We start from the raw sequence: 17604 nt of genomic DNA, 5'->3' as shown, positions 1-17604 counted from the left end.
TTTTGTGATGTAATGTGTGCTGGTGGACCCAGGATCATGCAAGCACAGAAGTCCAACTCCACACCTCTTTGTGCAGCATCTGATCCTAATTCTGTAGCTGCATGGACCTGATCCTTCCGTCCTTATACAGGCTAGACTCCTACCGGCCTCATTGGAAGTTGAGTCTCATTATTGCCGGTGATCTGTAGATTAAGGTGCGATGCTTGAGATTTGGAATTGGTGCAGCAGTGACTTAGTGAAAAAACCGTGGGTGAAATCCTGCCAAAACACCTATTGACTTAATTGAAATCAGGATTTCATTTTTGCGTCTACCGAAGGGATAGAAGGGAACAAGAAGCCCAAGGAGTCATCGGGAGTAAGAGTCTGCTGGGGGGGGTTGAAATCTCAAGGAGTTCTGGGGTAGGTGGTCTGGGAGGGTGGGGAAGAATTTATACAGGGGCACCTCACTGTTTTTTAGAGGCCTGTTAAATTTTGATATATGCATATCCAGGCTCTACTTAGTTTTAATCCACCCCTGGATTTTATTCATACTATCCTAGGAGAATAAACAAATACTGCAGAGTCTTGGTTTGGAGTAATTTTAAAAACATTAAGGAAAGGCAACTAAATACTATTTAAAAAAGGAATCCAAGGTAAGCAATATGAGAATTAAGCTGATACGTGCTCCACTTACTTCCTTTAATATAACGGCTGTATCCAAAAGCAGCAGTTCAGATTAAAGAATTTAAGACTAGTTTTACCCTTTGTCTATATGTAATTCATTAAATGTTTTCCAAATGTCATTTTAAAATGACATTTTTGGTTTGGATACAGCAACAAATAGATTTTAATTTAAAAAAAAACAACACTTTGTTTTCTACAAAAGCAATATCACTGAAAGTCATTTGGTTCATGTTGCTTTAAAAACCGCTCCTTTTCCATTGTGAGGAACTATGTGCCAGATTTAAGATGGGAAGGAATTTTTTTGGCTATTCTAAACCCCAATAGATAAGGGTTGATAGTGGAAAAGCTGACAACCATATATGCTATACTTCCAAAATTAAATTAGAATGAGTCATATTAAATAAAATATTTTAATAGGTTTAAATTAATAAAGTTAAATAGGTCATTGTCATAGAAACAAAATATTATGCTGTGTGTTTAATTTGAATTCTGAGTTAGAAAAGGGGTGAGGGGCTAAATCTAATAGCTCTATATTTTAATGGAACCTTGTGCGATTAAACAAAATTAATATAAAAAAGCAAATTACAGAACAATCAACTATTGTCCAGTCAGATGTGAAGTAGTAAGGCTGGCAGATATTAAATACATTTGTGTTTAGTACAGTATTCTGGATTCCAGTGTGTGACAGGGTGGGACTCACCACTGCGGCGCATCCTACTGGATGTCCTGGGGATCAGCTCTCTTAACTAGTGTGCACTCTTCTGGTGCTGTCTCTCCACCTTCACTTCTGCTCCAGCGGTGTTTGCTACCTTTTGTAGGCCTTTGTTACTTGTTTTCATTTTTTTCTATGTTGTGGTTTAAGAGGTTGCTTGTTTTGTTTGTTTGTTTTTGTTTTGGACATTAAATATAAAGCAAAGGTAGAGATTAATCTTGGTGTCTTCTCTGCTTTCCAATTTACTTGAGACATACTTTGATTCCCCAGATATTTCTGATTTTTTAAAATCTGTATTGGGAGCTGGACCCTCTTTACTTCTATTTTTTTATTTTTTTTTATTTTCCCCCCCTTCCCGAGAACGATGATATAGCAAGGAAAAACCACAAATCGGATGAATGACACTGAATAAATAAGTTATTGCGATGAGCAGTCCAAATACATTCTGTGGGAACAAATAAAAGGTTCGGTTGTTCCATCCCATGGGAAAAGGACAGGGGAGTCAGGAACCTCCACGAGTTTGACCTGGTGGAGAATCCAAGCAGTCGTCTCCTCGGGTGGGAAGCAGGAAAGAAGATTGAGCAGGAGGTGTAGCATCCCAACTTCTCAAATCCTAGGGGAGCTGTAGGGATGGGAATCCCTACTGATGTGGATGCAGAGATATCTGAGTGGAGGGCTGATTTCCTGGTGCTTCAGTAAATTAAATCCCCATGTAGCATTGCAGTAACAGTGGTAGAGGGGACCCAGTACAAATAAATGCTGTTTAAGCAGCATTTACTTCTAGTCAGATATTCACAGCATAAGTGAACAGTGGAAGACCCTTGGGTCTACCTCCCTGCTGTCTGTTCTCAAAATACAGAAGGAAAAGACGACGTGGAAGCCCCTTTGCTGGAGCACTTCATAGTTATGGATGTTTCAGAATAGCATAGTTAGGTGATGTGTATTCATTGCTCCTTCTCTTTCGTTTCCCCTTTTCCAAGAGAGAGGTGGTGCATCAAAGTCCCTTTCCCTTAGCCCGAGGTTAATAGCTCTTCTGTTTTGTGTTGAGATTTTGTTTTATGACTCTGAGGACTAAATGTCAAAGGAAATGCCCAGTGCTCTTAAGGAGCTTATTTGATGATGTCAAATTATCAATCTGACACAATGTAGAACTCTGTTATAGGTAAAGAAATGGGTATATAGGGAGATATCTCTAGATTTTTCTGCAGCTGGAATGAGCAACGGGGAGTGGATCATTGGATGATTACCTGTTCTGTTCATTCCCTCTGGGGCATCTGGCATTGGCAGGACAGGATATTGGGTTAGATTGGACCTTTGGTCTGACCAAGTATGGCTGTTCTTATGTTCTTTGAATTCCCTCATCATCAATGTGTTATTGGTCAGTCTTGCAGTTAAACTATGGAAATGTGATAATGGGGTGGGAGAAACACTAATTCAGTGAAATATGATAAAAGATCTGATACTGCAGCCTTTAATCAGGGGAAATTGATATTTATTCCAATGAGGATTTTTCCCTGACTAATGACTGCAGGATCAGGCTCTAAATACACTTTTAATCTAATCTAATGTAAATACACTTTTAAGATTAATACTGTGGATACTATTGTTTCCTTGTTTGTTTCACAGTCTGAGAGGTAAATTTTCTTAGTGTTCAAGGTGTATACACTAAATTAAATGTTTGGGGGAGAAATCCTGACTAGTTTGATTTCCTATGAGTTATCCAAATAGTTTGCAACCAGAAATACTGTCCCATCTTCTATGGTTTCTCTCCTTATGTATGAAAAGTAACTTTTATAGTCTACTAAATTAGGGGACAACTGAATGCTGAAATAATGTTAGTTATATTTAAGTGTGAGTGAGTGCTTGGCGTTATATACATAAGTAGCTCCCTGCCCTAAGGATGGTAGTCTACTTTAAACAGATGATACATTGGGTGACAAGCAGTCTGAATCTTGCAGTGATAATCCCTGAAGGGTTTAATGTAATAAATGTTTGTGTGAGGATTCTCTCCTTTTTTTGGGGGGGGGGGGAGGGGAGGGGAAGAGGGTTACAGTGTTAGAAGAGATGAGGAGAGGGAGGCTGCTGAAAGTCAAAGGGGCAGCATGGGAGAAAATGAAAAGATGAGTGGTGAAAAAGATGAAGGAGCAGTTAGCACAGAGTACTTCTGGGGGAATTCTGTGTGGCAGTGCGCCTGCAGAAAGTGGCCTCCTTGCAGAATTCCTGTGCTTCCCTGCTGAAAACAGCAGCATTGAAAGTGGCTCATTGAAGCCGCAGCAGGAGGGAAGTGCGGGGGGGACGACCGTGGGCGCAGTTTGTGGGGGACATTTCCCCCCTCCAAACAGAGGTGAGGCATGGGGGGACATACAGGGTTACATGCCACTGTGCCCCCCCCCCCCCCCTTATTTCTGCAAGCGCAGAGCTGCCCAGCTGAAGGATGCTGCTTCTGGGCTCCACTGACTCTGCAGCTGAACGCTGCCTCTTGGGTCTTAGTGCCAGTTGTGCTCCCCTTCTGTGTGCTGGGAGCCTTTCTGTTTTCTGAGTAAGGGGGGAGGAATGAGTGAAGGGGTTTAGGGGGTGGGGGGAAAGAGGCAGTGGGGAAGGAATGGGCGTGGAACAGGGCAGGCGGAGGGGAATGTTGGAGTGAGGGGAGGGGGATGGAGAAGAAAAGGGGATAGGGCAATTGTGGGGGGGAAGCGGGAGCCTGGCATGCGGTGTCCCCTCAACAGCAGCTGGGGCTCCCCTGTTAAGCAGGCCCATCAAACCCTCACCCTGACAAGCCCTACCACTCTATACCTGGACCCCTCCGATGAGCCTCTCACACCCAGACCCCCCCACTGATCCCCAAGGAGCTACTCTTGGACCCCAACCCCATCAAGCCCCACTTCTCCAGCACCCGGAGCCCCCCACTGAGCCCCTCACACCCAACTCCCCTCCCCCTGCCGAGCCCCATCTCCCCACACCTAGACTCCCCCCCACCCCCCCCGCTGAGCCCCAACCACCTTCTCCTGGATCCCCTGCAAAGTCCCATTGCCCCTGCACCTGGAACCCCCAACGAGCCCCTGTGCATCCAGATCCCTCCACTGAGCTGCCCGCACCCAGATTGCCCCACACAGAAACCTCTCACTCCACACCTGGATCCCCCCACACTAAGCGCCTCCACACTTGGATCCTGCTCGACTGAGCCTGACCTCACATATCTGGTGCAGGAGGGCAGGGCCCTGGGGTACTTTTGGGGCAGGCCCAGCCCTAGCACTGTTTCAGGGTCAGGTGGAGCCTCACTGCCTAGTCCCTGTACTGGGGGAGGTGGGGGCTTCAGGGTGATCTCCCATCTCCATGCCGCCAGGGGCCTGTGTTCCCCACTGCTATGCTGGAGACACATTTATTTATTGACAAATAAAATTTGCAGAATTTTTAATTTTTTGGCACAGAATTCCCTCAGGAGTAACGGAGGCTTGGGAGAAGCTAATTTTTTAAAAACAAACTTTGTACCTCTTGGATGTAATTAAAAATGCCTTGTGTCTTAGAGTAATGTAACTGAGGCTTGTTTCTGCTGAATACCTTTATACTTGCATTCATTTGTGTTTATTTTTTTCAATGTTGTAAAATGCCTTAAACTCCGGTCCTGTAATCAGATCTGCATGGGTACATCCTTGCACCTGCACAAAACCCCATTCAAGTCATGGGTACTCAATACAGGCCTGCATGGACCCAGTGGCAGGACTCGGGCCTAAGTTTTTCACCAATTTGGCAACTTTGATATTGTGGCTGCTTTTTAATATTCTGTTTGAAATAATTGATCTCGTTCTATTGTAGTTCACTAAATGGACTTCCTGAACACATTATGACTGAAGCAGTGCACAGTTTTGTTTGTTGTCTTAAAGAAGAACTAAAAACTACAGACTTATCCTTGTACAGAAAAGTAATGGACAATCTTGCTTCCTGTATGGAAAATTTCAGCCTAGGTATGATGACATGCAATATTATCTTTCATATTTTTAACTTATTCAATTGTGATTTGGAACTGGGTATTGTTTATAATGGTCTTGGTCTCACCCTTATTGAGATAAAGTAAATGATTGCTTCCAACACATATTTATTGAAATATATATTTCCTCCCCCACAGGTAAAGCAAGTATTAACAATTTATTCAAAGAAGGTAAGGTTATGCTATTTCTGTAGCAGATACAATAAATGTAACTTTTTTGATTGCTTCTGTTTTCTTGAGAATAGCTTAAGACAGGCATAACATTTTAAATGTGCAGAAGCCCCACTCTTATTCCTTTATGAAACAAAAACTAAATGTGAAGAAAATTATAAACAATTTTTGAACAGCTCTTCTTAGTGGGCTTACTAGAAATGAAAAGATTGCATGAAGATCTTTTTCCCCATTACAGTTGGAACTTGGTAGATTCATCTGTTTTCCATGGTTTTTTATCTTCCATCTTCAACTCCCTTAGTTGCATTTATTGCTGTTCTGAATGAACAGATCTCAGTGGAACTTTTTCAGAGCAGGAATTGCTATTAAGTGACATGAGCCATTCTTTCTCCCACTTCCCCACCCTGAGGTTGAATGTGGTATCTGTGAACCGTTACCAGCCTCTGCTGACCAAAGAAAGAGAACCAAGAACTGGCAGTGATGAATAATTTGATCTACCAATAGCACAGTTAATTACTGTATCATTTAGTAGAGTCCATTTCTAGACCATAGGGTAAGGGCAACTTAATATATTGGAAAACTAGGTCTTTGTCCAGATAAAATTAATGGCCGCCTGTGGAATTGCAGCCTTATCCTGTGGGGTGCTCCAGAGCCTTCAGCTACCTTTAACTTCAGTTCAGCATCTCAGTGGGAGCTGAGGGTACTCAGTATCTTGCAGGATTAGGCCTTCTCAGCAAGAGAAAATTCAGCCCAGTGGCCAAGGCCACACGGATTTGAAGACCCCAGGCTGTTGCAAAGCTGCATGAGCAAAGCTTGTGTGAGTGAGTTCCTTTCCTCCAGCAAGCTGCCAATCCGTATTTTGGAACCGTCTCTTTATCAACTTTCTCAGCATAACTTAAGGTTGCACAGCCCAGGGGAATTGTACAATTTTTATTATGGATTTTTTCCACTTCCTTTGAACACTACTCCTATGAGACTATAGTGAAGTTCAAACTTGATTGATATGTAATGTTGTAATGTTGCTTCCATTTGGCAAATAATTTTTCTGTCCATGCACGAACCTGCACACACACATGTGGGACCAATTTATATTTGCAGTTCAGTCTGTTTTTAAACAAAATAATTTCTTACTATAATTTATTTTTAATAGTTCTTCAGTTTCTGCAGAAGTCTCTCATTGAAATACAGGAGGAAAACAGGCAAGTGAAATTAAATGTGAAATGAATTTAGCTATTTTAAGTCCACTCTGTGCGGAAGATACAGTTGACTCTGAATAGTCTTTCTGGTGACCATAAATCCATTAATGATGTAAATGCCATAGTGATAAAGTTGATATGTTCAGTACTATGCCATGTAAAACAAGAAGGGTAAGGAGTTTCTTATCCCATCCTGCTGCATGCTGGAATGTAGAGGAAGGCGGGAGGCAGAAAACCAGTATGTGGCAGTATAAGAGGCATAGAGTGGACTGTGTTGTAGCTGCCAATCTTAAGGGAGACCTGTAAGATGTGCATACTTTCTTCATTACAAAATTGGATTTGAACTGTGTAGTTCATGAATACCATTGAACCAAACTGTACAGAGAAATATGTATAATGTGGTCTTCCATTTCCCATGTGACGTTTTTGTTTTAATTTAGTGTTGTTATCAGATTAGTGAAGTGGTTGTCATTGGAATTTACCCAGGAACCTAAAAAGGACATAATAGAATTTGTCCGTTTTAAACACAGACTACCATTGAAACTGCTGGTTTCTCTGTAACCATGCATCTGGTAGATGCAACCCAATAAGTTGTTCGATAGTTGTACTTCGGGTTGGGGGATCATGCTTTCCTAGGGGCAGTGAAAGGGATTAAACACTGTGTCAACTCCCCTCTCTGTCACACCCATACTGAAATTGGAGTTCAGCTGACTAAGGTGGGCCTTATATGTGCTTTGTGCATCTACAGTTGAGTTGTGCATGTCGTGGTGTATGTCTCTTATAACCAGTAGCACTCTGGAATTGAGAATACCCTAGACTCCATTGCATGCTACTGTGTACACAGCTCAATGGGAAGGTTGGTAGAAGGCCCACCTAACAGACATCTGAATGCTGTATTTTCATAATTAATAGTAGAAGAGGAAAAGATATTGGAAGAGTAGAGAGGAGTTTGTCCAGTTAACTTATGATGTAATACTGAAAAGGTGAAACCCAAGTTCCATCATAATGAATTGGGATTCTTTGGAAAGTTGGGACAGTACATCACTCTTGTATGTTCCTTATGCACTCTTGCTAAACACTTATTGGTCCATTCTTTTCTTGATATTAATGAGAATGGAACCTTAGTTTACATAGCAATGGCTGAATAAAATCTTTTCCATGTTGAGTTTTTAGTATTGCACTTGACTTTCCTTGTTCCGGGTTTGTTAAAAAATGATTACAGCACGAGTTATCTTGACTTAGATAAAATATCAAAAGAAATTGAAATGTCTGTGGCTGTTTTGTGATTGATATTATTGATTGTAACAATATGAAGACTGATGAGATTTGTTCACAAAGTTTATGCATCTGTTGAATCAGCATGCAAGGAGTTGTTTTTAAAAAAAAAAAAGAAAATGCCTTGGACTTAGCTTCCTGTTTTATTTTTATAATATTCTCAGTGGATAGAAAAAAGTAAATAACTTTCTTTTCTGTAACTTTGGCAAAATATTTGCCTGGGGAAATACAAATTTTAGTTAACTTTATTTGTATTTTTTTTTTTCCCTTTTCAGAAAGCTTAGTGGAAATAGTATTGCTGAAACTCGACTGATGCATGATTTATTGATGGCCATTAAAGTTTCAATGATGCTACTACAGAAAGTACAAGAAAATTTTCAGGGAAGTCTTTGGAAGAAACCCAGTTCTCTTGTTTGGCAAAGTATGTGTGGTTTAGTGAAGAGCTTCACAATCTTTTTAATGGATGGTAAGTATCAGCAGTTTTTAAATACTATAAAGTTTGTTCTTAGTAAGAAACTGAAATAGTTCTTTGTTGCAAAACTTGTCTTTTGGACTTGTCCTCCTTCAGTTTAAGTTACTGAGCGTTGTATTGATTTTGGTAGCTTACTAAAATCCCAACCTTACTCCTATCATCAATTCAGAATGAGCAGAATTTACAGAGGGAGAAATGAGACTTATCAATTATAATTAATATTTTTGATGAGTGAATGGCATTTCTGTTATCTTTCAAACTTTAAAAAATAGCTTCAGTGAGCATTGCCAGACCTTTTTATGTGTGCAAAAAATTTGTACCAAATAAATACAGGATTGTGCTATCAGAAGCACATATGGCAATGTTGCAGAAATACTAACTGTGGTATGTAATCTATCATTTAGTTCAGCTTCTATGCCAGATGACTGGAGGGTACCTAATGTGACACCAGTTTTTTAAAAAGGCTCCCTAGGTGATCCTGGCAATTACAGGCCAGTAAGCCTAATTTCAGTATCACGCAAATTGGCTGAAACTATAGTAAAGAATAGAATTATTGAACACATAGATGGACACGATTTGTTGGGGAAGAGTCAACATTGCTTTTGTAAAGGGAAATCATGCCTCCCCAGTCTATTAGAATTCTTTGAGAGAATTCATTGATTCTTTCTTTCAACAAACATGAGAACAAGGGTGATCCAGTGGATATAGTGTACTTGAATTTTCAGGAAGCCTTTGAGAAAGTCCCTCACCAAAGGCTCTTAAGCAAAGTAAGCAGTCATGGGATAGGAGGGAAGGTTCTCTCATGGATCTGTAACTGATTAAAAGATCAGAAACAAAGGGTAGGAATAAATGGTCCATTCTGAAAATGGAGAGAGGTAAATAGTGGTGTCCCCCAGGGATCTGTAGTGGGACCAGTGCTGTTCAACATATTCATAAACGATATGGAAAAAGGGTAAGTAGTGAGGTGGCAAAATTTGCAGACGATACAAAACTATGCAAGATAGTTATATCCAAAGCAGATTGAGAACAGTTACAAAGGGATCTCACAAAACTGGGTGATTGAATTTCATCTGCCATTTTGTTGCCCAGTGTTGATAAATGCAAAGTAGTGCACATTGGAAAACATAATCGCAATTATGCGTATCAAATGATGGGATCTAAATGAGCTGTTACCACTCAAGAAAGAGATCTTGGAGTTATCATGGATAGTTCTCTGAAAACCTCTGCTCAATGTGCAGTGGCAGTCAAAAAAGCTAACACAATGTTAGAAACCATTAGGAAAAGGAGAGCTAATAAGACAGAAAATACCATAATTCCACCGTATAAATCCTTGGTACACCCAAACCTTGAATACTGTGTGTAGTTCTGGTTACCCCATCTCAAAAATGATATATTGGAGTTGGAAAAGGTATAGTGAATGGCAACAAAAATTATGAAGGGTATGGAACAGCTTCCATATGAGGAGAGATTAAAAAGACTACGACTTTTCAGTCTCAAAAAGAGTCGACTAAGAGGGGATATGATAGATGTTTATAAAATTGTGAATGGTGTGAAATAAGAAAGTATTATTTACTCCTTCATATAACACAAGAAGCAGGAATTAATAGGCCTCAGGTTTAAAACAAACAAAAGATAGTACTTCTTTGCACAACATGTAGTCAACCTGTGGAACTCATTGCCAGGGAATGTTGTGAAGGTCAAAAGTATAACTGGGTTCAAAAAAGAATTAAATAACTTATTGGAGGATAGGTCCATCAATGGCTATTAGCCAAGATGGTCAGAAATGCAACCTCATGCTCTGAGTGTCCCTAGCGTCTGATTGCCAGAAGCTGGGAGTGGATGACAGGGGATGGGTCACTCAATGATTGCCTGTTTTGTTCATTCCCTCTGGAGCACCTGGGATTGGCTGCTGTCGGGAGACAGGATACTGGGCTAGATGGACCATTTGTCTGTGTAGTAAGAGGAGGCCCTGAAACATAAATTCTTGTGTCAGAGGCCCAGTCTGAGGCCTGAAGCCTGAAACAAAGTAAAGCCTGAACCAGAGTACTTCCAGGCAGTGATAAGCAAAGCTGGGTTGTGAGCCAGAGGCAGGTCCCACTCACAGAAGTTGGCAAGAAAAGGTTGTTAGAAGTACGTGCACACACGCATAAGTGCTAATGAGAGGAACTTGCGCCAGGACAGCTGCAGAACACTCCACAGACATAACAAGGAACAGGCAGGTGCATCTTAAAGACAGAGTCAAAAGGACAACATGATGGATAGATTTGTTTGAACTATGATGAGTAATCTGTCTGGCAACAGTATAAAAGTAGGTCCCGGAGCACATATATTTGTCCAGCATAGGAGGCAGTGGAGTGTCCCGCCACTGACTGAGCTGTGTCCATTGCCAGGGAGCACAAATTCGTAGTATGCCCTGTAGAGTCTATAGGGAACTATTACTGTGCTTTGTTTGACAGTAAACCTGGCTCGGCTTCCTTCGTACCTTACTAGAGTCTGTGGTCTTTGGGGGTTCTCTCGGGGTCTGCTGTGTTAGCTATCTGCGCAGAGCTGGGGCAGCACACAGAGGGAACACGCACGCAGCCAACTGTTACCATCATCGAACAAGAGCAGAGTACCACACTGGTAGCAACCGACAGCACTCTGATCCAGTTTGGCCGTTTTTATGTTCTTTCTTATGTTCTTATAAGTAATCATCTCTATTTCCTTTAGAAATTTTGCTTACATTATATTTTATTGTAAATTTATAATATGAGCATAGCAGACACTGCCAGAGACATCCTTTGTGAATTTGGGCAAGTCACTTAATATCTGTTTTCCCCCATCTGTACTATGGGGATGATAATTTCCTACTTCATTTGAGTATTTTAAGTTTAAGTTTTTTAATACTCATGAGGAGCTCAGATACTGTGGTATGTAAATAATTGTAAATTGTCCAGAAAAATTAAAATAGCATATTTACAGTTCTAATAGTTTCTATCAAATAGAGCAAGCATCGTACAATAAAGAATGTTTTTTTTTTTTTTTTTTCTTCTATCTATCACAAGGAGGTCTCTTACCTACTGTTCAGACTACCTCAGGATTGGCTGTCATTCTCTTTACTAAGACTATGTTTGAGCCTGTTGAAAAGTTACCTTGTTTGGTAAGTATGTTTCTTCTCTTAAAATAAAGCTATATATATTTACTGCTACCAATTATTAAGTATTTTAATGTTCTGTTTGTAATTAATCAATAAGACTGGCATTAATTGCTTTTGCTTTTGCAGGTCAGTGACTTGCTCCTCCACTCAGTGAACTGTGCTAGTGTACCAAAGTGGTTTGTGAGCAGCTGTGGGAGCCTCTGTACTGAAGAGCTCTCTGATTCAGTCCTCCTCTTCCTTTGTCATGGAGCGCTGGCCATGTTAGAGTGGAAGAATGGCAGTATGGGTGAAAATGGAGAGAAATTACTCTTAGATATTGCGTTGGTTTTGTTATCTTTGGCTTCACAGTAGGTCTATATTTTTTTAATGCTGTTTTATTAACTTTTTTCTGACCTCTTACAAGTTCATTTCTGTCATTGAAACCATACCACTAACAATGTCCGGCAGTCCATATCTTTTCTAAAGTTGGAAATTTAAATTACTCATGTCCAAGTTTTGCCACCTTTAATACCTTATTCTGAGTAATCCTAATGATATCAATTATAAAATAAATAAAATATTTGCATATTTCATTGACTAGATGTGTTCACAGTTTTCCACTGTTTCCTGAAATGCGGAAATATGTAATTTTTCTTTTGATTTCAGTAGGACTAGTGTTGGAGTAAGGGATTGCTCCGCATGAGAAAGTGTGGCAGACTCAGTGCTTACATCATAATGTAAATCTTATTTGCTAGATTTCATCTTTTCTGCCAAAGATTCTTATTCTCTTACAGAATAAAAGGAGTGGAACTCTTAAAATGTGATGAATTATGTGGATACAAGCTTTGAGTACTTGATGACACAATGTAAAAAACAATAACCACCTCCTTGGCCCCTTAGGTAGGGAGGATGGAGCTGGATATGGGATATATTTTAATCTACATTTTAATAGGGATGACAGTTTTAAGGGTCATTACTAAACTCTGTTCAATTTTTAATTTTCTTGTAACAAAGAAAACATTTATCCTTTTATTTGTAAAGTAATTATATGAAAAATAGTAAAGCTGTTCAGATATCAACAAATACTCAATTTCTTATGGGCTTAGTCCAAATAGCCAGTCAATACTATTTTTAAATTAAGACTATTTGTCAGGGAATTCTAGCAGTGATGATAATCCATGGTAAAGAAGAGAGGGTGGTTTATTGCAGTGTTTCTCGACAACTGGTGCGGGGACCTGCACCGGTCCCTGAGATCTCCCTGACGCAATTTAGGAAGGCAGCAAACTGGTCCCTGGTATCAAAAAGGTTGAGAAACGCTGGTTAGTGGACTGAGCATGGAATTTGAGTTCTGATCCTGCTGCTGACTCAGTGTGACTTGTCACTTAACTTCTCAGTCTCAGTTTTCCCACCTACAGTGTGTGGTCACTGTTTCCTTACTTGCCTAAGGGGAAGGCAGAGGAGGGATATTATGAATTAATGTTTTTTAGTGCTTTAAAAATGTAAAGCAATATTTAATAAGTAATACTGAGTGGATAATGACAAATGGGAACACTGCAGATTTTTTCTTTCTTCTTTTAAAGATTAAAAGAATCCAATATGGCAGTATCTTTATCTAGAATCTTAGCTATTTGGACTAATTCAGCATTGGATGTCCTTGAATCAAGCTCCCAAAATCTGAAGTGCAGTCTTAATGGAAACTCCAACACAACTGGGAAACTGCTGGAATATGTGTACACGCATTGGGAACATCCTTTGGATGCTGTTAGACACCAGGCCAAGTTGATATTCAAGAATATCCTGCGGATACACCAAGCCACTCTTAAAGGATCTGTTGTAAAATCAGACCCTTTCTTGTCAATGTTGACAGAGAGCTTGCTAAGTTTAGAATGGCATGTTAAAGGGAAATATGCTTCACTTGGCTGTCTTGTGGAGTGTGTGGGTGTCGAAAATATTTTAACAGTGGACAGAACAATCCCAGCGCAAATCTTGGATGTAATGAGTGATCAGACTCTTGCACCTTATGCAAGTGATCTTTTGGAAACCATGTTTATAAATCACAAGAGTCATCTAATATCTGCATTTCAAAAAACCATCTGGATTAATCACTGGCATGACACATGGGTATCTCCTCTTCTTTTAATATTGTGTGAAGGAAATCCTGACCAAACTACTTACGTAATAGATTACTATTTACCAAAACTACTGAAATGTAGCCCTGACAGTCTGAGCTACATGATTAAAATTCTTCAGGCTTCAGCTGATGCTAATATTGGTAAGAAAATAAATTTAATATTTATAGTTCAGATGTTTAGATAAGCTGCAGCAATTGTAGAGAGATGATTTCTGATTTGTTTTTTTTTTTTCTTGGAATTAATAAGTGGGAGAGGCAGGGTGAGAAATTCCAAGCTTTCCTTAATTGCTCTCAGCATAGCTGAGAGGAATTTACAGTGATGGCTGAGTGCATATATAGGAGCTTCTCCACTTTAAGTTATGTTTTTCACACCCTCACCATAAAACAAAATGTCACTCTAGCTTTACTTGTATTTTTTTAAATTAAGCCTGCCTAATAGTTTCCTTATTATTAGTTATAAAATGCATATAAGTTTTTACAGTATTTATGTATATTTTGTCCATATTTCTTATAAACACTTGCACACAACAAGTGCAGAGGAAACAAATCAGTAAGCTTTGCAGTTCACTTTTCATAAAATATTTTTGTTACAATGGGCAGAGATTAAAAGGTTTATGGTGCTGTTGTAGCTACATGGTTTGGTGGTGGCTCTCAGAGTGGTTTAGTGAACTGCTGCTGTTGGCTCTCTGAGCCGTTTCTGATGGTACTTGGAATAAGGAATGGGGGACCTGATTGGATCCAGGAGAAGATCCTTCTCTTAGGATGTCACCCGCAGACTAGAAAGGTGGGGGATGCCTGAAGTAGAGTATTGACATTCCAACCAGTAATGTGTCAATACAACAGAAATTATTTATTTTTTCTTTAGGCTCTTGCAATACCAGAGGTGCTCTTGGAGCCTTGATGGCATGCCTGAGAACAGCTAGAGCTCATGGACATTTACAATTTAGAGATATCATGAGGGATGGTCTCCTATCAACTGGATGTGTAAAGCAAGGTTTAGTTCATCAGCATAATCAGGTAGATGAAGAAAGTTATTTTTGTGCTTTAAAGTTTGAAGACTTGGTTAGCCTTACAATGTTTTGTTTTATTTCAGTATCATTGTACAAACTTTCTGTCTCAAGTATTTATTCTAGGTAAAAACAAAAAACGTCTATACTTCACTTTGGAATGTTTTGTAGGTTTGCATTGATGCTTTAGGTTTGCTTTGTGAAACTCATCGGAGCACAGAAATCTTGACTATGGAAGAGATGCAGCTAATTCAGTTTTTTATTACCTACAATTTGAACAGCCAGTCTCCTGCAGTGAGGCAGCAGATTTGTTCCCTACTAAAAAAGGTAATCTTCAAGAATAAACAATGTGGTAAAGCCCATGTATTTATCATTTTTACACTGTTTAAAACCAAGTCTCTTAGTAAGTTATAAAATGGAGACTGTTCTTTCAACTGAAATATCCGGTAATGCTTAAAAGGTCTAGTTGTGGATCAGGCCCCATTGTGTTAGGTACTGTACAAACCCAGAACAAAAAGATGATCCCTGCCCCTAAGAGCTTGCAATCTAAATACAAGGTAACAAAGAGTTGGGAGAGTACAAGAAAACATTGAGACAATATTCGTCAACATTTTAGTCAGTGGTATCAGTGCATTATCGGTCTTCCTTTTGTACCATGATGCCTACAAAAAACTTGATGAAGAGTTTTTTGAGGAGGATAATGCGGTATATTTGAAGATGTTTATGGAGAGCTCCCCTCAAGCATGAGGGGCAGCATGGGAGAAACCAACAAAGGTGCTTGTTCGAAAATTTTAACAAGTGGATGATGGAGGCTGATATCATCGTCCAATTGGAGACAGAAGTTGACATTTCGATGAGTGAATTGAGAAGTAGGTAGAGTGGCGATAGGCTGTGAAGGAACTGAAGAAAAGGAGCTTTTCCTCATGATAAGGGTAGGGGCGCCAGTGGAAGGATTCAAAGAAGGGTGACATGGTCAAAGCAATGGGCTAGAAGAATGATCTTTGTAGCAGTATTCTGAATGGATATGAGCAGGGGAAGACTGCATTTGTCCAGGGATGTTGTTGTAATCGAGACATGAGGTGAAGGAGAGTTTTATCTGAATGGATGGGTAGAAAAAGCCAAAATTGAGAGGGATTATGCAGAAATAATCTGCAAGATGTAGACATAATCGGCATGTGAAGAGCTAGAGAAAGAACTGAATTGAAGAGGACACCCAGGTTACAGACTGAACAACCAGCATATTGGTAGTGGTGTGCACAATGGCTGACAAAATTGGGCATGAAGGAGAGAGGTGGGCTTCAGGGCAAAGATTAAGAGCACTGTTTTTGTCGTGTTCAGTTTGAGCTGATGGCTAGACATGCACGGGGAGATGTCAGAGACAGGCTGAGATTTTAGTTTGGACAGAGAAGACGGATCTCGAATACAAAAGTTTAATCTGCGAGTTGTCAGCATAGGGAAGAGAGTTTAATTTGTGCTTGCTGATGAGACTACCCAGAGATAAGCTGTTGTGGGAGAAGAGACGGGGACCAAGGACAAAGCCCTGTGGAACCCACTGAGAAAGTTGGAGAGGGGATGAAGGAGCATCCTCTGAAAGGTGTGCTGGAGGAGTAATCAGAGAAGTAAGAGGAGAAACAGGAAAGGACAGAGTCATGAAATTCAAGAAAAGACAAGATTTTAAGAAGAGCATCGTTGACCATGTTAAAGGTGGCTGACAGGTCAAGCCACTGTGTTGGGCGGCATGAGGATGAGGACAGAGTGCTGGTTCTGAGCTTTGGCTAGGAAGAGGATAGTAGAGAATTTGGCAAGGGCACTGTCAGAGGAGTGCAAGGGGCAGAAGCTGAATTGGAGTGGGTCTAGCATGGAATTGGAGGAGAGGAACTCCAGGTGATGATTGTAGATCACATGTTCAGTGAGTTTAACGTTGAAAGGGAGATGGAGTGGTAGTTGGAGAGGCAAGTGGGGTTAAAGGTGGGAGAGACTAAAACATGCTAGTATTGTCATGGAAAGAGAGAACCAGAGGAGGGTGAGAGGTAAAGGAGAAGAGTAAGGTAGGGGATAAGAGTGGACTGGAGAGCAATCAGGAGATGGGATGGGATGAGGTCACTGGGGCAAGTGGAAAGGTTAGAGGAGGACAGGAAATATGAAACTTCTGCATATATGATGTGGGAGAAGGAAGAGAGAGTTGTAAGGATTTAAGGAGCTGAAGGGAATAAGATATAAAGAAGTGGCTGTGAACTTTTTACAGAGTGGGCATTCCAGAGACAGCAAGAGAAGGGGAGGAGGGGAATGGGTGTGAGGTTAGGAGTGGGGGTAGGGATGGAGGAGGTGCATGTGGTATCTAGATTTGTGCTAGCAGGAGAAGGGGGCAGATCAGAGTGGAAAAGGGAGACTCAAGGAATGATGTCAGTAGTATGATTATTACATGGTGCATGAACTTGTACACTTTTTGAAACTATAAGCAACTAAATCTGAAAACTTTGCCCAAATGTTTGTTTAAATCTGCTATTAGTCATGCTTCAGTGTGTGTCTGATCAACTACATTTTGCTTATGTTTAAAAGCTGTTCTGCAGAATACAAGAAAGTTCCCAGGTACTTTATAAACTGGAGCAAAGTAAAACCAAACAAGAATTAATTAAAGAATCAGCTAAATGGGATCATTTTGCAACTTTACAGCAGTATAAAGTAAGTATAGGAGCTGTTACAAGAAGTCTAATAATAATAATAATAATACTTAGCATTTTTATAGCACTTGAAAAGCATTATCTACTAATTCTCATAACACAGTCAGGAAAATCAAAATGAGGGATATCCAGCTACCTGCCTGGAAGGCTCTTCTCAATTTCACTTTTTAAGCTGGGCAGCTGAGAAACCAAAAAT

General features: G+C 40.2%; 1 protein-coding gene across 1 annotated transcript in view; it reads left to right on the top strand.

Moving 5' to 3' along the window:
• THADA (THADA armadillo repeat containing) overlaps window positions 1-17604 on the top strand; it is a 307383-nt gene that overhangs the window by 11702 nt on the left and 278077 nt on the right. Inside the window, exons 5-14 of the mRNA XM_074949353.1 lie at window positions 5189-5337; window positions 5499-5531; window positions 6682-6730; window positions 8278-8468; window positions 11519-11613; window positions 11737-11957; window positions 13170-13861; window positions 14586-14737; window positions 14899-15054; window positions 17287-17409. Coding sequence (XP_074805454.1) covers window positions 5189-5337; window positions 5499-5531; window positions 6682-6730; window positions 8278-8468; window positions 11519-11613; window positions 11737-11957; window positions 13170-13861; window positions 14586-14737; window positions 14899-15054; window positions 17287-17409 — 1861 coding nt within the window. The remainder of the gene's footprint in view (window positions 1-5188; window positions 5338-5498; window positions 5532-6681; window positions 6731-8277; window positions 8469-11518; window positions 11614-11736; window positions 11958-13169; window positions 13862-14585; window positions 14738-14898; window positions 15055-17286; window positions 17410-17604) is intronic.

The sequence above is a fragment of the Natator depressus genome, chromosome 3 (assembly GCF_965152275.1).
Source record: "Natator depressus isolate rNatDep1 chromosome 3, rNatDep2.hap1, whole genome shotgun sequence".
Classification (NCBI taxonomy): domain Eukaryota; kingdom Metazoa; phylum Chordata; order Testudines; family Cheloniidae; genus Natator; species Natator depressus.
This window is presented reverse-complemented; position numbering and strand designations above follow the sequence as displayed.